General features: G+C 54.2%; 1 protein-coding gene across 10 annotated transcripts in view; it reads right to left on the bottom strand.

The window, feature by feature from the left end:
- Positions 1–14,553, bottom strand: part of Obscn (obscurin, cytoskeletal calmodulin and titin-interacting RhoGEF) — a 94,148-nt gene extending 79,595 nt beyond the window's left edge. For 5 of the 10 annotated variants that reach the window (XM_023707745.1, XM_023707748.1, XM_023707751.1 and 2 more), the window contains exon 1: positions 5,726–5,803. In XM_023707745.1, coding sequence (XP_023563513.1) covers positions 5,726–5,788 — 63 coding nt within the window. In that variant the 5' untranslated portion in view covers positions 5,789–5,803. Of the gene's footprint in view, positions 1–5,564; positions 5,635–5,725; positions 5,804–9,387; positions 9,655–9,775; positions 10,085–10,342; positions 10,604–10,802; positions 11,073–11,365; positions 12,360–14,414 lie in introns of those variants that run through there. The other 5 variants (XM_023707747.1, XM_023707750.1, XM_023707752.1 and 2 more) reach the window with 3 other exon arrangements.
- Positions 14,554–18,898: the final 4,345 nt, after the last annotated feature.

Below are 18,898 nucleotides of genomic sequence, written 5' to 3'. Positions count from 1 at the left end.
GCAAACACCGCCTCACGCTCTGGGTTGGACAAGAGAGACCTGGTGTCAGGAATGTTCTAAGTGTCCCCAGACTTTTCCCCAAACTCTCATCCTGCAGTCTGCTGCCTCTTCTTTAAGCTATGTCTGCCCCTTCAGTGCTACCAGTTCTCTGGTCCAGTGCTTTGGACAGCAGATTCTCTGACCACACAACTCTGCTGGCAGTCGAAGTGCCAGGCCAATGGTTTTCTCCCGGGCACTTTGGACATGCTTTCTTCATGGACTCGGTTCTATTCCTGGGGACAAATCTATGAAAGGACATCCTCATCTGCGGACCCCTCTCTCACCCTCCCTGATAATTTTTCCTATTGTCACTTGGCTTTTGGCCCTCTACAATTCTTGATGAACTGTCTATTGGGGATTTCTTCTCTTTTGCTGTTTTATTTGCCAGTTTCCTGAAGCAGGAGCCTGAGTCAGCTGGCTGCAGCTTGGTGCCACCCGCACTGTGAGCTCCATCCCACATTCTCTTCGTCCACGCGTCTTTCACACCCACTGCCCAAGGCCACATTGTAGCTAATTTCTTTCTTCTTTTCTTTTTTTGGCTAATTTCTCACTCTGAGAATATTGATAATCCCACTATTCATCCTGTTGCATGGCCCTGGCTCACTGCTGGCTGTGGCCCACCCCTCCATCCTGATGGCCACGGCTCAGTGTCACTCTGCCTCTTACTTTGTGGTCATGCTCTCTGCCTGCCTGCAGGTGTGCCTGTGCTTTATCCTCAGGTCATGGCCCGGCCAAGTAGCTCAGCCGATGAAAGTGCCTGCAAGCAGGCACAGGGGCCAGGGGTTGTATCCCTGGGCCTGCCATGCAGGCCCCATCCCCAGGGTATGCTTCAAGGGCAATTGAGACTGGGTGTGGTGGCGCACTCCTATAATTCCAGCTCTTGGGAGACTGTAAATAGGCAGATCACTATGAGTTCAATCTAGTAGTGAGACCCTGAAAAACCTGTAGAGCCTTCCCTAAAATACAAAAAATAAAATAAATAAATAGATAAATATCCTCAGGTCATCATGAAAGGCCACCTGCAGGGGCAGCTGACCTCCATATGCAGTCAACTGGACCACTTGGCCACTCCCTGCCATGGTCTGGGTGACTTTTTTTTTTTTTTTTTGCGGAAGCAGGGATTGAATGCAGAGCTTTGTGCTTGCATAGGAAGCGCTTATTTCACTGAGCCTTCTCCCTGGCCCCCTGGTCTGGGTAACTCTTGACACAGGGCTGCCCCTACCTGCCCCAAGTCTGCTCCACTCCCTGACCACTGCCCGTTGTGCCCCAGCCTCCATCTGTGCACTAGCCTGGCAACTTCCCAGCTGAATAACGAAGGCTTCAAAGCATGGTCTAGCCGCCCATGCAGCTTCATCTCTGACCCAAGGACACCCTGGGTAGCAGCTGAAGGGCAGTCCATGAGAACAGCAGCCAAAAGCACTGGAAAGGTTTGCAAAAGCCAAGCCAAAGAGACCTCCAGAGAAAGTGGTAGAAAGAATAAGCAACGCCACACCTTGATGGCACAACCAATCCCTCAAGCAGATGCAAACACACACACACACCTGGCAGACTCCCAAAATAAATAGGGTGAACTAAAGGTAGAAACAAGGTCCTGCTACCCTGCCTGAAGGCTCCATGCCCATGTGCACCCACAGGTGGAGTACCTGTGGAAAAGAGCAACTTATAGAAATGAATAATGCTACAGTAATCAGATCTAACTCAGGCAGGATATTCCACCAGACCAGGAGAACCCACATTCTCCCCCCTGTGGGCATGCAGTACATCCAAGGCACGACATACCAGAACCTCAAAGTAAGGACCAACATGCCTGAAGGGCAGATGTCAGCCAAAATATCATCTTTGATCATAATAGAATGAAGCTCAAAACAACAGAAGGAAATTCACAAATGTGTGAGATTAAACAGCAATCCTTAAGACAAATTAAAGTCAGAAGATACTTTAATGATAGGTATGGGCTCAGCAATTGGGAGGCTGAAGCAGGAGGATTACCATGAGTTCAAAGCCAGCCTAGGCTACATAGTGAATTCAAGGCCAGCCTAAGCAACATAGCAAGACCCTATCTCAAACAAAAACAACAACAACAACAAAAAAAAAAAACAAAACAACTTTAAACTGAATGGAAATAAAAACAATGCAGTAAGATGTATAGGACACACACAGGTAATTCTCAGAAGGAAATTCAGAGCTGTAAAGGTCTGTATTGTAAAAGAAAAAAGATCTCAAGAGAATAATCTACTTTTATAAGGAACTCTAAGAGGACAAGCAAGCACACCCAGAGTTAGAAAAAAGGAGAGAGGTCCAGCCAGATGGATCAGGGATTAAAATGCCTGCTTAGGCAGATGTAGGGTTTGACCCTGGGGACATGCTGAGATGGCTATTGAGACTGGGTGTGGTGGCACATGCCTTAATGCCAGTGCTTGGGAGGCTGAAAACAAAAGGATCATTTAAGTCCAATCTGTGTAGTGAGCTCCTATAGGCCCTATACTAAATACATAAAAAAAAAAAAAGATTGACCCTTACCTCTCAGCCTGTTACAAAACAATCAACTTAGGGGCCGGAGAGATGGCTCAGTGGAATAAGCGCTTCCCTGGCAAGTGCAAGGGCCTGAGTTCAATCCCCGGTTCCGCAAAAAAAAAAATAATAATAATAATAAAACAAAACAATCAACTCAAACTGGACAGAAGAGGGTGATGGACATAGCTCGGCAGCACAGTGTCTGCCTGGCCACTGCAAGGTCCTGAGTTCAATCCCCAGTGCCAAGAAAGTAAGAACCTGACAGAATAAATGCAACCTGAAAGGCACAGCAATGCTGTTAAAAGGGGAAGAGCCTGCTCAGAGTGAAGGGAATGCTGACGTGAAAGGAGGGCAGGAGGAGCCACATCTGTGTGACGTGGAAAGGAGGGGGGCAGGAGGAGCCACATCTGTGTATGTGTGCAGGGTAACTTGGCTAACTGTGCTGCTGATGTCCGCTGATCTTGGGATCCACAGAAAGGAGCAGCTAATTTTTAAATTTTTTCTTCATCTTAATCTCTTATAGTTTTTTGTCGAATTTTGCATGCATACATCTGGTAACCTAAACGAATAATTTGAAGCCAACACTATGCAACATAACAAATACCATCAAATTTGTATTGTTTTTTAGTAAAATTTTGTGTCATTTCTAATTTTTTATGATCATTATTTTATATTGTCCTTAAAAATTAAAAAAAGATCGAGAAGGAGGAGGAAGAGGAAAAGATGAGGAAGAAGGGACAGAACCTTAAGGGAAAATTTGAAATTCGGAAACTACTGAAAGAACACACAGAGGAGATGGAATGTTGATCGCGGAGGAGAAGCACATGGGGTGGGGGGGGCTCCTCAGTGCACAGCACAGGTGTGGAGAACCACGCTGGACCCTGCCATGTGACCAGATGTGCTGCTCACAGCCACAGACCAAGACTGTGCGGTGCCAGCAGAAGGACAGTGGCACCAGTGCATGGGGCAGGGGGCAGAGTCTAGCACCGGGCCCTGCTTGTCACAGTGGATGGCTTTTCAGTGAACACACCAAGAAAACCGTAGGGGAAAAAAGGTACTTTTAAACTTGTTGATGCAAAAAAAAAGGGGGGGCAGGGATATAGTTCAGTAGAATAAGCGCTTGCCTGGCAAGTGCAAGGGCCTGAGTTCAATCCCCGGTTCTGAAAAAAAATACCTTGCTGGGTCTGCCCGTGACTGCAGGACCACCACTCACGCCATGCACTTAGACCAACTGAAGGGGGTAGGAGCCCCCGTCTGCTACAGCTGGAGTGTGCACTGCAGAAACCCTCAGTCCTGGACAGTGGTGGCCTCTCAGAACACCTCAAAAGAGAATGGGGCTTTGTGGAACTTAAAAGGGCTTGTTCAAGGAAGGGCGCTATCAAAAGGAGGAATGGGAGAAAATAACTGTAAATAACGTGTGATGAAGGCCTCGAAGTATCGAGTATTTCAACTCTTACAACTCAACAGTGAAAGGCAACCTAGTTTTTTTAAAGGAGTTAAGCAGTCATTTTTCCAAAGAAAATAAATAAGCTAATAAAAAGATATCCAACAACATTAATCATTAAGGAAATGCAAATCAAAACCACAGTGACTATGAGGACATCTCCCATAACGGGACAGCCACAGTACAGAGGACAGACAAGCTGGAACCTTGGCATGTGGCTGGCAGGAACTTGGAAAGGCAGGAGGTGGACCCTCAGCAGGGTGAATGGAGCTCCGGGCCCCAACAGTCCTGCATCTTGGGTTAGGACTCAAGGGACCCAGAGGCACCTCTACAGCATGCACACAGCGTCTGCAGTAGTGCTGTTTACCCAGCCACACAGCAGAACCATCAGCATATGCACCCATCCCATGGCTGTGCCCACTGTCCTGATCAGTGTTGCAGCTCAGGCGAACTTACAAAGCAGAACCCACAAAGGAACAAAGCCAGACCCAAGGCACATACTAAACGAAGTACACAAGATGAGAGTCCAAACAGAGAAGTCACTTTGGTGAGTGTCAAGGGAAGCTCAAGGAGCCCAGCTGGCGTGGGTTTCATAGGTACCACTGAGGGCTCCTAGCCTTGCCACACTCAGGCCACTGTCACACAACACCCAGTCTAGGGAATGTACCTGGCGCCTCACATCTGAGGCCAGAAGCCCAAGTCATGAACACCACAGGCCGGGCCAGCAAGGGCTCCTGTCTGCTGCCAAGCAGGCACTGCCTCCAGAGTCTTCTCAGAACTGTCTGTCTCCTCACAAGACCCTGTGGTGTTCCAGCCTCAGGAGGAGATGCAGAGGAAGGGAGAAGATGGAGTCGCTACAGGCCACATGGGGAGAGGAACATATGGCCTTCAGGGCCAGGCGGCAGCCAGGACACACAGCTCAGGCCTTGCCCACAGCACCTTGTTCACCTAGCCTCTGTGCCCTTGGTACTGGGCCTGTGCTTGCCTCACCACAGCCACAGCATCTATAGGCATCTCTACTGTCCAGGATGCAAGAGCCACACAAAACCCGAGTCCTGGGGACAGATGTTCGAAAAGCCCTTAATGGAGCTCCACTGCAGACGTGTACCCACACACGGCATCTCGCTAACCCTGGACAAAGCTGAGCTGGAGGTCACAGCTAAGGGCAGCAGAGGACAACGTGGTCTCCCAAGAACAGTGCCTCTCAGCCCAGCTTCTCCCGAGCCCAAGACCCAGCCCAGGCTGCCTTGAAATCCTCCAGCTGAGAAGCCAGGTGTCACTCAGTCCTGGAAGAAAGCAGGCTACAGTGCAGAAGAGAGCCTGGCTGGCACCCGCTAAGGAAAACCCCCGGACCTGCAGTCATGACTGGAAGGCCATGCTGGGGCCCAACTCAATGGTGGTGCTGGCAAACTGTGGGTGCTCCTGGCCTCTGACATGGAACTCGACTATCATCCACCCTCAATCCCCTATAGGTAATGAACCAACAGGGACCCCAAACCTGAGAAACACTCACCCACACAGAAACACCTCCTAGCCCTTGACACACCCAGATCTATGATCAACTGACCTGTGACATCCAGGTGGAAGGAGACCCTCCAGCCTGCAGCTGTACTCCCCAGCATCTGTCTTGCCTGCCTGCTGCACCACCAGCTGCCACCTGCAGCCCGTGGCCTCCACATGCACCCTTGAGCTTGTGCCTAGCTTCTTCCCATTCATGAACCACACCACCTCCATCTTGGGCTGGGTCATCTCACAACTCAGTGTGGCACTGGACCCCACCTTGACCTGCATCTTGCTGTGTGCCGGTTGCTCCTTAGCAAACACTGCCTTGGGTTCTGGGGACACACAGGGACATGGGGTCAGGAAATGAAAACCAGTCCGTGTGGAGTATCCATGTGGATCTTGACGCTAAACGGCTCCTTGGCAAACACCGCCTTGGGTTCTGGGGACACATGGAACACAGAGGTCACAAGCTCATCCCACAGAGCTCCCACATCCTGCTTGCTCAGCGGTGGCTGTCCTTGAGGTCTCCAGAGGTGAGGCTCAACCTGCACAGTGGGGTGGTATACTGAGATATCCTACCTGGGCACCTGTGTGCAGTGGGGGCGCAGTGGGCGCTGTAGCAGGGCAGGCGTGATACATCACCACGATACCAGCACCAGAACCTGGGGTCTGCTCCAGCCCAGCTCCTCCTAGCTTGGTACACACTGTCCACTAAATGGCCAAGGCCTTGGGCCACAGTGGCTTCCTCACTTTGCCAGGTAACACTGCGTCTCCTCTTGCTGTCCACAGGAAAGCAGCTGTGGGCCTCACAGCTCTGCACAGAAGGCAGCATGTGTCTCCTTACGAGCACTGGTCAGGTTCCAGGGCACCAAGAGAGGGGGTGCCATGGGACAGTGCTCTTAGGGGCTGGTGGTTTGGGCTGCACCAGTGGCTGGCCAAAGCACAGGGCTCTGTGCCCAGCCACCCAGCAACAGAGCTGACTCTAGAAGCTCCTGGGTCACTGCCAGACTCAAAGCCCAGCATTCAGGGACACTTCCACCCTCCCAGCTTCTACCAGCCTAAGGGCCTCTGTTCTAAAAGGGAAATATGAGCTTCAAAGGTCATCTTTTAATGAGACTTCCCCGTCTGAGTCCAGCCCACAAACACATCATAAACATGTGGGTTTCCAGGACCATGAGGCAGCAGAGCTGCTGAGGCAGACAGAACATGCTCTCCCACAGCTGGAAGAAAAGAGCTTCCAGCCAACGTCTCTCACTTCCTCACTTTCTTTTTACAATATTCACCTTTCATCAGTCTAAATATGACAGAAACTACAGTAAATATTTAAATTTTAAGACACGTTGTGATAAATCCTTTTCAAAATCCTCCTCCTCACTTCAAACACTCTTCCCATCATTCTTGCCCCTTTCTGCAGCAGCTCTGGAAACCTCTCTCCTGAGTTAACTAGATGTGATTTGAAAAAAGAAAAAAAAAAAAATGTGGTGAACAGCGCTACCAAGTGTCAGCCAATGGAAAAGCAGCTCAGAAAAATGTGGCACTGAGTCCTCATCCACCTTGTTCACCAGACCAGTGACTAGTGACTACTGGCTCTTCCCCAAACTCAACATGACCACAAAGGGGCTAGAGAGGTAGCTCGGTAGAATAAGTGCTTTCCTGGCAAGTGCAAGGTCCTGAGTTCAATCCTCACTACTGGAAAAAAAAAAAAAAGACCATGAAAAGGAAACATTTTGAACTGATTCAGGACATTGAGGCACAGAAAAATTAAAGGCACTTAGGAAGGAAGACTCCAGATCTGGTTCAGAAAGTAGCAAGTGGCTGAGCATGGTGACATGTGCCTGTAATCCCAGGACTCGGGAGGCTGAGGCAGGAGGATCACTGCAAGTTCAAGAACAGACTGGGCTACAAAGTGAGATCAAGGTCTGCCCAAACTGCATAGCAAGACCCTGTCTCAAAAAACAGAAAAGCAGAGACTGAGCATGGTGGCGCGCCTGTAACCCCGGCTCATGGGAGGCTGTAAACAAGTGGATCACAATGAATCTGATCTAGTAGTGAGATCCTGAACATCCTGTAGACCCTTCCCTAAAATAAAAAGGAAAAAGGAAAAAGAAAGAAAGAAAAGAATGGATGAGCACAAAAAAGAAAGGGAGCACTTTGAGAGAGATTAATGGAAGTGTCTTTTCCCATAATAAGTTTTTTACTTAAACACACATAGCATTTTTTGTCACAATCCGTGAATGTTAACTCTACGTGTTTCCATGACCAAAAAAACTGATCCCCAAGTAAGAGAAGGGTCCAGAAAACTCATCACTGTATGCTGCATGCAGCCGAGCTGTTTTCCAATACAGTGGTCCCGCACTCACCACAGAGGTTCCAGACACCCCGCAATAAGTGAAAATCAGCAAAGTAGCGACATTGTATTTATTTTAGTAGTGATATATATTTTAAGGGTTTATAAACCCTTCCCACACTCTTACAAACCTTTCCCATGCTTTTAAAAACACTTCTAATGTTCTTAACCATTTTCTAAACTCACAAACCTACATAATTTTAACAACACTCATGTACTGTATGGTACTGCAAAATCCCATGACATAGCAAAAAATCCATGATAATTTAGATTAATATTTTTGATGCCAGCCCCGCCCCAAGTATCTTTTGGAAACTCATGAAACAGTGAGTTGGAGAAAGTCAAACCACACAATAGCGAGGGGCTACTGGACACACATAAGTGCGGGCACCCGTGCACACACACAAGTGTGCTCACCAGACACCCACAGCTGGAAGTCTGTGGAGCCCTCACCCACACAGCAGGAGCAGGTGCCCTCACCCTGCCTGGTGACGGCGGTGCCACCAGCCCAAGTTCTCCTGTGAGAACTTCGGACAGGAGCAGCTCAGCTCCTCGCCATCTTTGTACCAGCACACACAGACCTGTGCCTCCAGGTCTCACACTCAAACCATGCTGGATCACCAGCCACCACATTCATGTGGTTGCCCACTGTGTCCTTGTGCAGAAAGGATGTGGGGCCTGCACAGTACAGACAGCTGGTCAGAGACTCTCGAGACTATAGCTGCAGTGCTGGGCTCAGGAGCCACTCGGACACCTGTCCACCCCCAAGACAGAGGCCAACTCACCTACTGGATCCTGGCCTGAGGACTCCCTCCATTCCCACCACAGCAGGACCACACACACACAGAGCCTGTGCCCACCACTCTCCCTGAGCCCCAGAGCCTGACCAAACCTGGAAACAGAGCCAGCAGCACCTTGAATTCCAGGGGACCTGCACCGGGCCCTTACCCTGCACACACAGCTGGTAGGCTGTGCAGCTCCCGCAGCCCACACACTCATAGAAGCTGGCATCCTCCAGCGCCACATCACATACCAGTAGTACCCGCTTCCTGCCCACTGCCTGCACCTCATAGTTGGAGCCAGGGGACAGCAAAAGGCCATCCTTCAGCCATGTCACGGCTGCTGCCTGCTCTGACAGCTCAGCCAGCAGCTGTTTCCTCATGCAGCTGGGCCAAATCCTCCTGGGTGGGTGGGGGTGGCAATGGCTTGTTGGCAGTTAGCCCTGGGGGAGTGGAGTGGGCAATCACAGAAGGATCACAGACAAAAGAAAAGACAGGAGAAAAACAGGTACACGATGGGGAGGGTGACAGAGACAGGAGGGGCCCCAGCAGGGAGGGTGAACACATAGGAGAAGAGACAAGCCAGGAAGGGAAAAAGATGGAGGAAGACCCAGGAGGAGGCACAAAGATGAGGACGGGACAAAAGGAACAGGAAGGAAAGGATGTGGAGGGGACCCCTGGAGAGGACCCTGAGAGAAGGGAGAAGAGGCTTGATGCCTGGTCCTGCCCCAGCTCAGGAGAAGTGGCCAGGTGCCGCCTACCTCGGACAGCCACCTGGATGCTGTTCTCGATGCCATCGGCTACAAACTTGAGCAGTGCACCATGCAGGCTTGCAGGCACCCCGTGGATAGTGAGCACATGCCGGGTGCGGTCTCGACTGATCAGGAACATGCTGCCGGCCTTCAGGGCCTCCCCATCCAGGAACCACTGGCCATCGGAGGCCACCGTGAGGTCCACAGAGAAGGTGACCTCACCACCCTCCTCTGCCTCCACTGCCTGCAGGGGTGTTCTCATGGCCAACTGGGGGGCTGCACATAGGATGGTTAGGAAGATGAGCATGTGACAACCAAGGGACATGCCACAAGGCTCTTGCTCCCACAGAGGTCCAGCCCCAAGCTCAATACCCACATCATGAAGAACCCCACCTACCCAGGCGCACAGTTCCTGGGAACTCCAGGCAGGGACCCTGGCCGAAGCTGTTGACTGCTGATACCCGGAACTGGAAATCGCCCTCCTCCACCACCCCTGTGACTGTGAGCTCAGGCGTGGCCACCCACTCAGCCTCGTGGCACCGACTCCAGGTGTAGGTGCCCAGCCGCCTTCTCTCCACAAGGTAGCCATCAATGGTGACAGGGTAGTCCCCATAGGACGGAGGAGACCAGCTGAGGGTCACGGAGCTCTCTGTCCTGGCTTTCACCACAGGGTCCATGGGGGGACATACGGGTGGCCTCCTGGGGACTGGGACCAAGACAGGCTGAAGTCACTCAGGAGGCCCTGCCCAGGCCTGGAAGAACATTCAGAGCCTCAGGAACACTTTGGGTCAACCCAACCCACAGCTGCAGTCACTTGTCTGCAGCTTGAAAGGGACCCAACCTGGGAGGAGAGGACTGGGGACCCTGAACCAAGGCCTCCACAAAGCATATGGCCAACGATGGCACTGAGGTAGTCACTGAGGAAGGTCAAGGGAAACAACTGGAGACCACAGCTGATCCTTACCCGAAACACAGAACTGGGTGGATGTGCGGGAGCCACCAGCCACAAAGGCCACCTCGCCCATGTCCTCCGGGGTGCACTGGAAGATGGTCAATGTGTGGCATAAGCCCTCTGCACTGATGGCCACGCGGCCACCAGGCACCACCTCCTCCTGGTTCCTCAGCCAGCACACAGGGCCCTCCGGGACAGCTAGCTCCACGCAGAAGACAGCTGTGTCCCCCACACGCACAGCTATTTTCCGGGGCAGCTTCCGAGTCAGGTTCCCTGGGGAAGGAAAGGCGGGGCTGTTCAGCCAAGACTCCTGCAGCTGCCTGCCCAATAGGTCCACCAACCTGTACTTTCCCACCCTGCCTCCTGCCCCTTCCTCCCCACCCCTTCCCCCCACGCCCAACTCCCAACCTGCCCCTGCTCTAACCCGGCCTAGGCCCATCTCCTCCCTCCTCCCGCTCCCGCCCCGCCCTGCCTTGCACTGCGAGCTCAGCCACTGTGCGGCTCCCCTCCTCTGTCTCGCAGATGTACACGGCGTCGTCGTCCGCCGTGACGTTGCGCACAGTCAACCTGCGCTCGGAGCCGGACTCCTCGATATCGTACTTGGCGCTTGCCCACAGCCGCGTCTCCTCTTTGAACCACGCGGCCTGCGTGCTGGGCAGCGGCACCTCGCACTCGAACGTGGCCGAGTCCCTCTCGCGCACCTCCAGGTCGCGCAGCCGCCGCGGGAAAGGCACGGCTGGCTCTGGGGGCACAGGGTAAAGATAAGGACAGGGACCCCAGTGCAGGGCAGGACTCAGCTGGTCTGACCAAGGCAGGGGGAGAGAGGACAGCCCAGGGGAGGGGGACCCTAAATGCAAAAGAGGCAGACCGAGTGGGACTTGAAGGGGCAGGGTCGCGGAGGGCAGTGTGGTAGGAAGCGTGCCCCAGTGGGCCCGGAGAAGCCGCGGGTCCTCAACAGCGCGCGCCCTGCTGACCAGAAACGTAGACCATCGAGAGACAGGGGCCGCCCCACCCCCACCCCGGTTGGAGTCTCACCTCGCACAACAACCTGCACGGAGCTGTAGGTCTGGCCCACAAGGTTGGACGCCGTGCACGTGTACAGCCCGCGATCCGACTGCTTGCAGAACAGGATCTTCAACACAAAGTTCTCCTGCTCATCCTCGTATGCCACGTGTCTCCGGCCCTCAGCCACGGGCTGTCCATCCTTCTTCCACACGATGTCGGGCTTGGGCTCACCCGTCACGAAGCAGCTGAGGCGCGCGTGCTTGCCTTCGGTCACCGTGCAGGTGCGTGTGCCCACGCCAGGCGGCGAAGCGGGGGCGCCCTCAGAGCGCATGGCCTCGCGACGGCGCTGCAAATGTGCTAGCAACGCGGCCGTGGACCCCCCCGGCGGCCCGGCGGCCCCAGCGTCCATGTCCACTACAAGCTCGGCAGCAGCGCGCGCAGCACCCAGCGCGTTCTCTGCGCGCACCTCATAGGTGCCTTCGTCGCGCGGCCGCACCGCCCGGATGCGCAGCGCGCTCTCATCGCCCCGTTCCTCCACGCTCACGCGCGGGCCGTCGGGCGCGCCCAGGCGCCGGCCATTCTTGGCCCAACTCACGGCGGGTGGCGGGGACCCGCGCACGCGGCAGTGGAAGGCGGCGTCGGCGCCCTCGCGGACGCGGATGGACGAGGGCCGCAACAGGAAGTGTGGCGCCTGCTCAGCGCACGCCGTCCCCGCATCCACCTGCAGCCCCACGGCCGCGAAGGCCTCCCCCACGGCGTTGCGCGCCCGGCACACGTACTGCCCGCCATCCCCGAGCGCCAGGTCCAGGATGGTGAGCCGGTACACGTCGCCGTCCTGCGCCAGGCGGAAGCGCGCGCCTGCCTCCACGGGCTGATGGTCCTTCTCCCAGCTCACGTGCGGCGAGGGGTTACCCACAATCTGGCAGCTCAGCGTGGCGTCCTTGCCCACGGACACCACGAAAGCCTTGGGCCGCGCGAGGAAGCGGGGCGCGCCGCTGAAGGAGGCGGGGTCCATGGCGGGGACCTGCGAGGAACAGGCAGGCAGGAGATGGCACAGAGGCGACCCGCGCCCAGGGCCAAGGTCGCGTACACAGGGCGGTCATGGTGCGCTCCCGCCCCCAGCGTCGGCAGGTGGCGCCGTAGCCCAGCCTCACAGGTTTGCCCTTCCCTGGTCTTAGGGTCGAGCTCCTGACAAAGGTGTGGCTGCTCCCACTATCTGGCCCCCCTACCGCAGTCCTCGCCACCTCCCCAGCCCTCCATGCCCCAGTGAGTGTAGCATCTCTCGCACTGTTGGCCCCTGCTGGAGCCGCCGCCCCCCCCCCGGGGGCCTTTCACTGGTCTATTGTGCATCAGTGAGGGCGCTGTGCCCTAGCAGAGTCTACGTCAAGCCTCTTCCCTGGGCCTGACCTGTCCACAGGGTCTTTCTTTTCTGTGTGGCCACAGACCTCCCTGGACTGAAAATGGAGCAGGTTCTCTAACAGCAGTGCCCCTGCCTGGGAGCAGGAGAATGGGCGTTTCCTCACCTATGGTTTGACCCAGCCCACTGCACAGGGTGCAGTGGGGTGAAGACGTCAGTTTTCCTGTGGTGAGGAGAATGCTGGCCTGTCTCCCAGGGTTGGGTGAGGACTGTGCCTGCCTGCACCAGGTCTCCAGGAGGGTGGTGGGCACCCAGATGCTCTCCCTGCTTTTAGGCAGTAGGGACCTAGTGCCTCTCTGGGGCTGCCCAGCACCCAGTCTGTTGGTTTGGATACCTAATCCCTTAATCCAGGAGGCTGGGCTTGGGTCAGTGTTTGCTGACTCACTGTGCAGTCAGCAGCTCTATGCCCTAGCTCCATGGGGCAGGAACTCCATATGCAAGTTCCGGGCCAGGGAGATGGCTCAGTAGAATAAGCGCTTGCCTGGCAAGCACAAGGGCCTGAGTTCAATCCCTGGTTCTGCCAAAAAAATAATAATATGCAAGTTCCTAGCTGGGTCAGCTCCCTTCTGGGCACTAGCAGGGCTGCGCCAACTCAGCCACCAGGGACCTGAGATGGGGTCTTTTGGGTGTTTAGCACAACTAGGACCAGTCTGTGGAGTCCCCAAAAGCAGAGCCGGAGCTAGCATGGTCACAGAAACATGAACATGAATGTGACAGCCCCCAGGCTCATGGGCTGACCTGGGGACAGTGCACCCCACTCTGCTCGCCAGGCCACATCCCTCCAGAGAACATGTTGCCAGGTGGTTGGCAGATCCTGTTAGCCAAAGGCTCATCCTCAGAGCTCTGAGATGCCCTGCCACTCTCAGGGTGCCAGAAGGCTGCTGCTTGTGTACGCTCCAGACCTCGGAGCCACTTCCCCTGGCCTCTCATGTTATAGACGAAGACACTGAGCCTGCTCAGAACCTCCAGGAAGCCTGCCAGGAACATCAGCCTTGTCCTTTACTGCCATTTTGGGCTGGGGGCCTCAACACTACAGAAGCCTCCTTGGTCAAGAAACCCATCCTCCCAGAGAGGCCCCATGCTCTTGAAAACCCAGCTGGAGAGCTACTTTTCTCCCATGGCCATGAATGCAGGACCCTCAGCCCACAGAACCTCAGCAGCCCCTGAGTCCAGCTTTCACAGTGCCCGCCCTAGCACTGCTGGCCCCATGGGGGGTCCAACTGTCCATCAGAAAAAGCCTAGAGTGGGGCCCAGGACCCCACTGCAAGACCGTTCAGGATGGCTGGGCCCCACCTTGGACTTCTGGTTGCCAGCGTCACCACTCAGGAAATTCTTTCCTGGAGTCAGGTGTCACTGCCCCTCTGGCTGTCCCCTCTGCTGAGCCATGGGCCCAAAATAGCCCCAGCTGTCAGCGGGCATCTATCTCAGCAGTGCGGGGGGCAGGGCTACCTGACCCCCAAGCAGCCCCAGCCAAGGACAGACTGGGACAGGCGACCCCTTCATGCCTGCCAGGACTGAGGTTCAGAGCTTCCATTACAGCCCCTTTTCCAAAGCAAACCCCACAGGGCACAAGCAAACCCCACAGCTCCTGCAGAGCCGTAACCTTCAGCCCTGTGCCCCAGCACCATGGCTGCCCCCCTCACCACCACCACCACCACCCGCCTCACCTTCTCCACAGGGACTTGGCGGGGACCTAGGTGGTAGGGGCTGCTGGGGCTGCTTGCCTTCTTGGGCCCAGGAGCAACACGGTTCCCACCCAGCAGCCCACGCTCTGGTCGGTCCTCAGACTGCGCAGGGACGAAAGGACAGGCAGCACTGTCAGATGGAGAGAGCTGGGCCCGCCCCTACACAGCCCCCACTAGCCCAGCCCAGCTCCAAAATAGCCCACGAGTCAGCGCCTGGGATTCAGTTTCACCCTGGCCCCCAGGAGGCAAAGGGCAGAGGGGTCAGGGCACAGCCCATGTCTTCCAGCAGCAACAGGGGCAGGGCTGCGCCTGGGCAGAGAGGGCCAGCATGGATAGACCCCATAGCTTCCTACAAAACAGGGCAGGGGCCTAGAGCACCCAGGACAGCTCACAGGGAGCTCAGCATGACTGGCAGGGCCCTGAGCCACCCCAAGAGGACCAGGTACATTCATGAGGATTGCCCAGCCTTGGGCTGACCCCAGCCATCACCTCAGTGTGCCCAATGGAAGTGCAGATGTGAGCAGCACACAGGAGTGCCAGCTGACCACCCCAACCTTCAATTGCCAGCCCCAGGATCAGGTGGGCACTGCACACTGCAGATGCATATGGGGAGAGAGGTTCCCTGGGACGTGGAAGCCACCAGGAGCCAGAGGGACTGCCTGGGGGATGTCCTAGGGGAACCTAGTCCTGCAGAACCAGGCCTGACAATTGGCCTCATCTAGGGGCTCAGTAAGAGTGTAGCTCAATTACCACAGGGAAACTCAGCCACAACCCCATGCTGCAGGGAGAAGAGGGGAAGGGGTATAACTCCAGGAGTCCCAGGTCCCCACCCTGAGCCAACACTGTGGCTCTGTCCTCTATGGTGACTTCTTCTACATTGCCCACACCACTGACTTCACATGGCAGAAGGGGTAAGACTCCTCTGGGTCTCCATCTGTGAGGTCCCCATCCAACACCACACCGAGGATAGAACTCCAAGGAGGAAGAAAAAATGGAAAAGAAGACCTCATCCCCTGCAGCAAGACAAGGCCACTGCAGGAGCATGTGTGGGGGTGTGTGTGGATGTAAACGTGCACACATTTGCATGTGTGTTCATGTGCTGCATGTGTGCTCATGAGTGTTCATGCCTGAGTGTCCATGTGTGCATAATCTGCCACTGCATGCACACAAGTGCATGTGTGTGGATAAGCACATGGTTGTACATGTATGGATGGCATGTGTGCTCATGACTGCTTGCACATATATGCACAGCTGTGGGTACATTCTGCATGGGTGGAGGCAGATGTGGGAACACCTGCCTCTCTGGGCCAGGGCCATGGGGCAGAGGGCATCCATGTTCTCAGTGCCCACAGGTAGGTCCTTGGGAAAAAGTGAGCTCCTCGTAGCCCAGTGGGGCCCCTGGGCTCCTGCCTGCCAAGAACCAACAGCACCGCAGCAGCTCCTGTCTGCTCCCTTCTCCACCCAGATCCCTGACCTGTGAGCCTCTAGGGCTTCTCCTGTGTTGTCTTTATCCAGCAATGGGTTTCTTATCCTTCATTATTACGTTAACTGGTAAATACATAGTCGTACATATTCACAGACTGCCATGTGATGTTGCAACTTATTTCTTGAAGAAAGGGTGTCACAGAGTAATGTGAAGACTGCAATCACACTGGACTCCCAGGCATCTTCATGCCCCATCTGGGGTCCTTCAGTGGTGGTGCTAGCATTCTGTGCAGAATGACAGGTAGCATTTCAGAAAGCCTGAGCAGAAAGGGCAGCAGGGACACTAGAAGAAGGGGCAAAGGCTGTACCTGAGCTTTCAGAGCACAGTTCCCACAGGAAGCTGGCATGGACAGCAACACAGTGAACTTTCAGATCCTTCCAAAATCTGCTTAGGATGAAAGGGTCTTGAAACCAATGCTTCAGACAGGGAACCAGGTCCACAAACCATTAAGAAATAAGCCAAGGGGCCGGGGAGATGGCTCAGTAGAATAAGTGCTTGCCTGGCAAACACAAGGGTCTGAGTTCAATTCCCGGTTCTGAAAAAAAAAAAAAAAAAGAAAAAAGAAATAAGCCATAGGGGCCAGCGAGATAGCTCAGCGGTCTAAAGTGCCTGCTTAGGCAAGCTTAGGCAGGTGCAGCAGACCACGGTTCTATCCCTGGCACCACATGCTACGCCAGCCCTGCCCTCAGGGCGAGCTGAGCTGGCCAAAAAGAAAAGAAATAAGCCATAATACTGAGAGCCAGGCCCTGAACTGCCACAAAGAACACAGGCACCAGGCGAGGCTGGGGAGACACAGTGGCCAAGACATAGGAAGACCTGGCAGAGCCCTAGGGTCAGAGAGGGCCTGGGACATGGAGAACAGAGTTCCCCACAGTCTGTGGACATCCAACCCAGGGAAAGGTGTACAGCTCACCCTCACTGGCTGTACGCAGACATAGCCACCCCTACCTCTGCTTCTCTGCAGGTGCCACCTCGAGTCCCAGCCTCTGGTCCTTGCTCTGTAGTTCCCCTTTGATGCCCTTTTCTGGATTCTTGGTTTTGTGCCTTCAACCCATGTTGTTTCCAAACTCACCCCACTCCAACTTTGAAACATTCAGATTTTCCTCTCACCTGGCAGTGACATGGTGTGTCCTCTCAGTGTGTCCCTTGTGCCCCTCCACAGACTTGTGGAGACAGCCACACCAGTGCATTCACAGGGTCTTGCAGCTATGAAACCATGTCCACACAGCCTTCCCCAGCCCTATGTCAAACCTCTTAGCCCTCTAGCCTGCACTCTACCCTGCCTCTGTGTGCTCATCTGAGTTGATGCCACTTGTGAGGGTAATGTCTTCCCGTGCTCTTCATCCCATTAAGTATTATCCTTAAGCCCCTCCACAGTCTTTAACAATAGGCCTCCTCACCAGGCACAGTGGTGCACACCTGTAATCCCAGGACTTGGGAGACTGAGGAAGGAGGGTTGCTGCAAGTTTGAGGCCAGCCTGGGCTACACAGGAAATTCAGGGACAGCCTGAACTATACAGAGAGACCCTGACTTAAAGAAACCAAACAAAGGGCTCCTTCTGTTTAGGTGGAAAGGTTTCCCATATGTATGCACAGGCAGGCCTCACATCCACAGGCTCTCAGCTGTGAGTGCAACTGATCAGGCCCAAGATATTCATGATATACTGCACCTGAACTCATCAGACCTTCTCTTTGTGTTATTCTCTAAGAACACGTCAGAATCACTCTTCATGCAGTATTTGCATTATTAGTTGGTAATCTAGAGTGGATGTAAAGTGTGTGTCAGGGCTCCTATAGGTTCTGTGCAAACACCAGGTCATTTTCTGCCAGGAACTTGAGCGCCCCTGCTTTTGGCACCCACAGCAGGTCCTGGAACTATATGGTTTCCCCATCATCTGCTGATGGATGGATGGCTGCTCCCCTTTATTTCTTGGCTGATGAGAACATGGAGTATGGATGTTTGTTCAGCACAGTATTCACTTCCCTTGCACAGATACCCAGCATTGGGGCCACTGTGTCCCCTATTTCTGGTTTCAATTCTTTGAGAACTGAGGAAATGTTGATTGAAGAACACAAACCTCTACTATAAAGTGAATAATTCTGAGGCTCCGATGAACACTGTTGGGTCTGTGGTTCACAACACTGAGTTGACCAAAGGACACAGAGAGCAATTCACCATGCCCAAGGCTCTGCAAGAAGATGCAGATGGCTGTGTTCATCATCCCGACTGGTGGTCAATGGCCTGTGCACCTGCAAGATGGGCACGGTATATTCATTCCTCAGTTTCTGGAAGACACTGTCATGCACAGCCTGGTCGCATACATTGGGAGTGCACTGTGCTGCATGTCTGTGGGGAAAACTTTCTCAGGCTCCCCTGGCTGGTGGGCAGCACTTGAGAGGCAAATGCACCCCATGCGGCTTTCAGAAGACGGGCCCTTTCCCATTGGAGTCTTGGCAGAGGTTCCCACGCCAACTCACTGTGAGCTGCAGCTACAGACAGCTCACCGAGGTCCCAACATCTGCCTACACTCCTACCACAGCCCATGCTCAGGCCAGTTTCTCCCTGGACAGTAGAGAACCAGCCCTGGAGGCCAGGCGGATATAGCAGTGACGTAAGTGTCACTCCCCAGAAGAGTCCTGGCTCAGGGGAGATGTGAGGGCAAGCAAGGGAAATCCGAATACACACTGGAGCTTAAAAGTGTGAAAGAGGGCTATGATACAGCTCAGCAGCAATTGCGTGCCTGGCAAGCACAAGGTCCTGATTTAGATTCCTGCTACCAAAAGAAAAAAGAAAAGAAAGAAAAGAGTGAAGGGGTGGAGCATAGTGACATACAGCTGTAATCAATCCCAGCACTCAAGAGGCTGAGGCAGGAAGATGGCAGCAAGTTCAAGGCCAGGCTAGGCTACAAAGTACATTCAAGGCCAACCTGAATTGCACAGAGAAACCCTGACTCTAAATAAATAAATAAATAAAT

Source organism: Octodon degus, unplaced genomic scaffold (genome assembly GCF_000260255.1).
Source record: "Octodon degus isolate 3935 unplaced genomic scaffold, OctDeg1.0 scaffold00310, whole genome shotgun sequence".
NCBI lineage: Eukaryota > Metazoa > Chordata > Mammalia > Rodentia > Octodontidae > Octodon > Octodon degus.
Note: the sequence above shows the minus strand (reverse complement) of the source record. Positions and strands in the feature narration are given on the sequence as shown.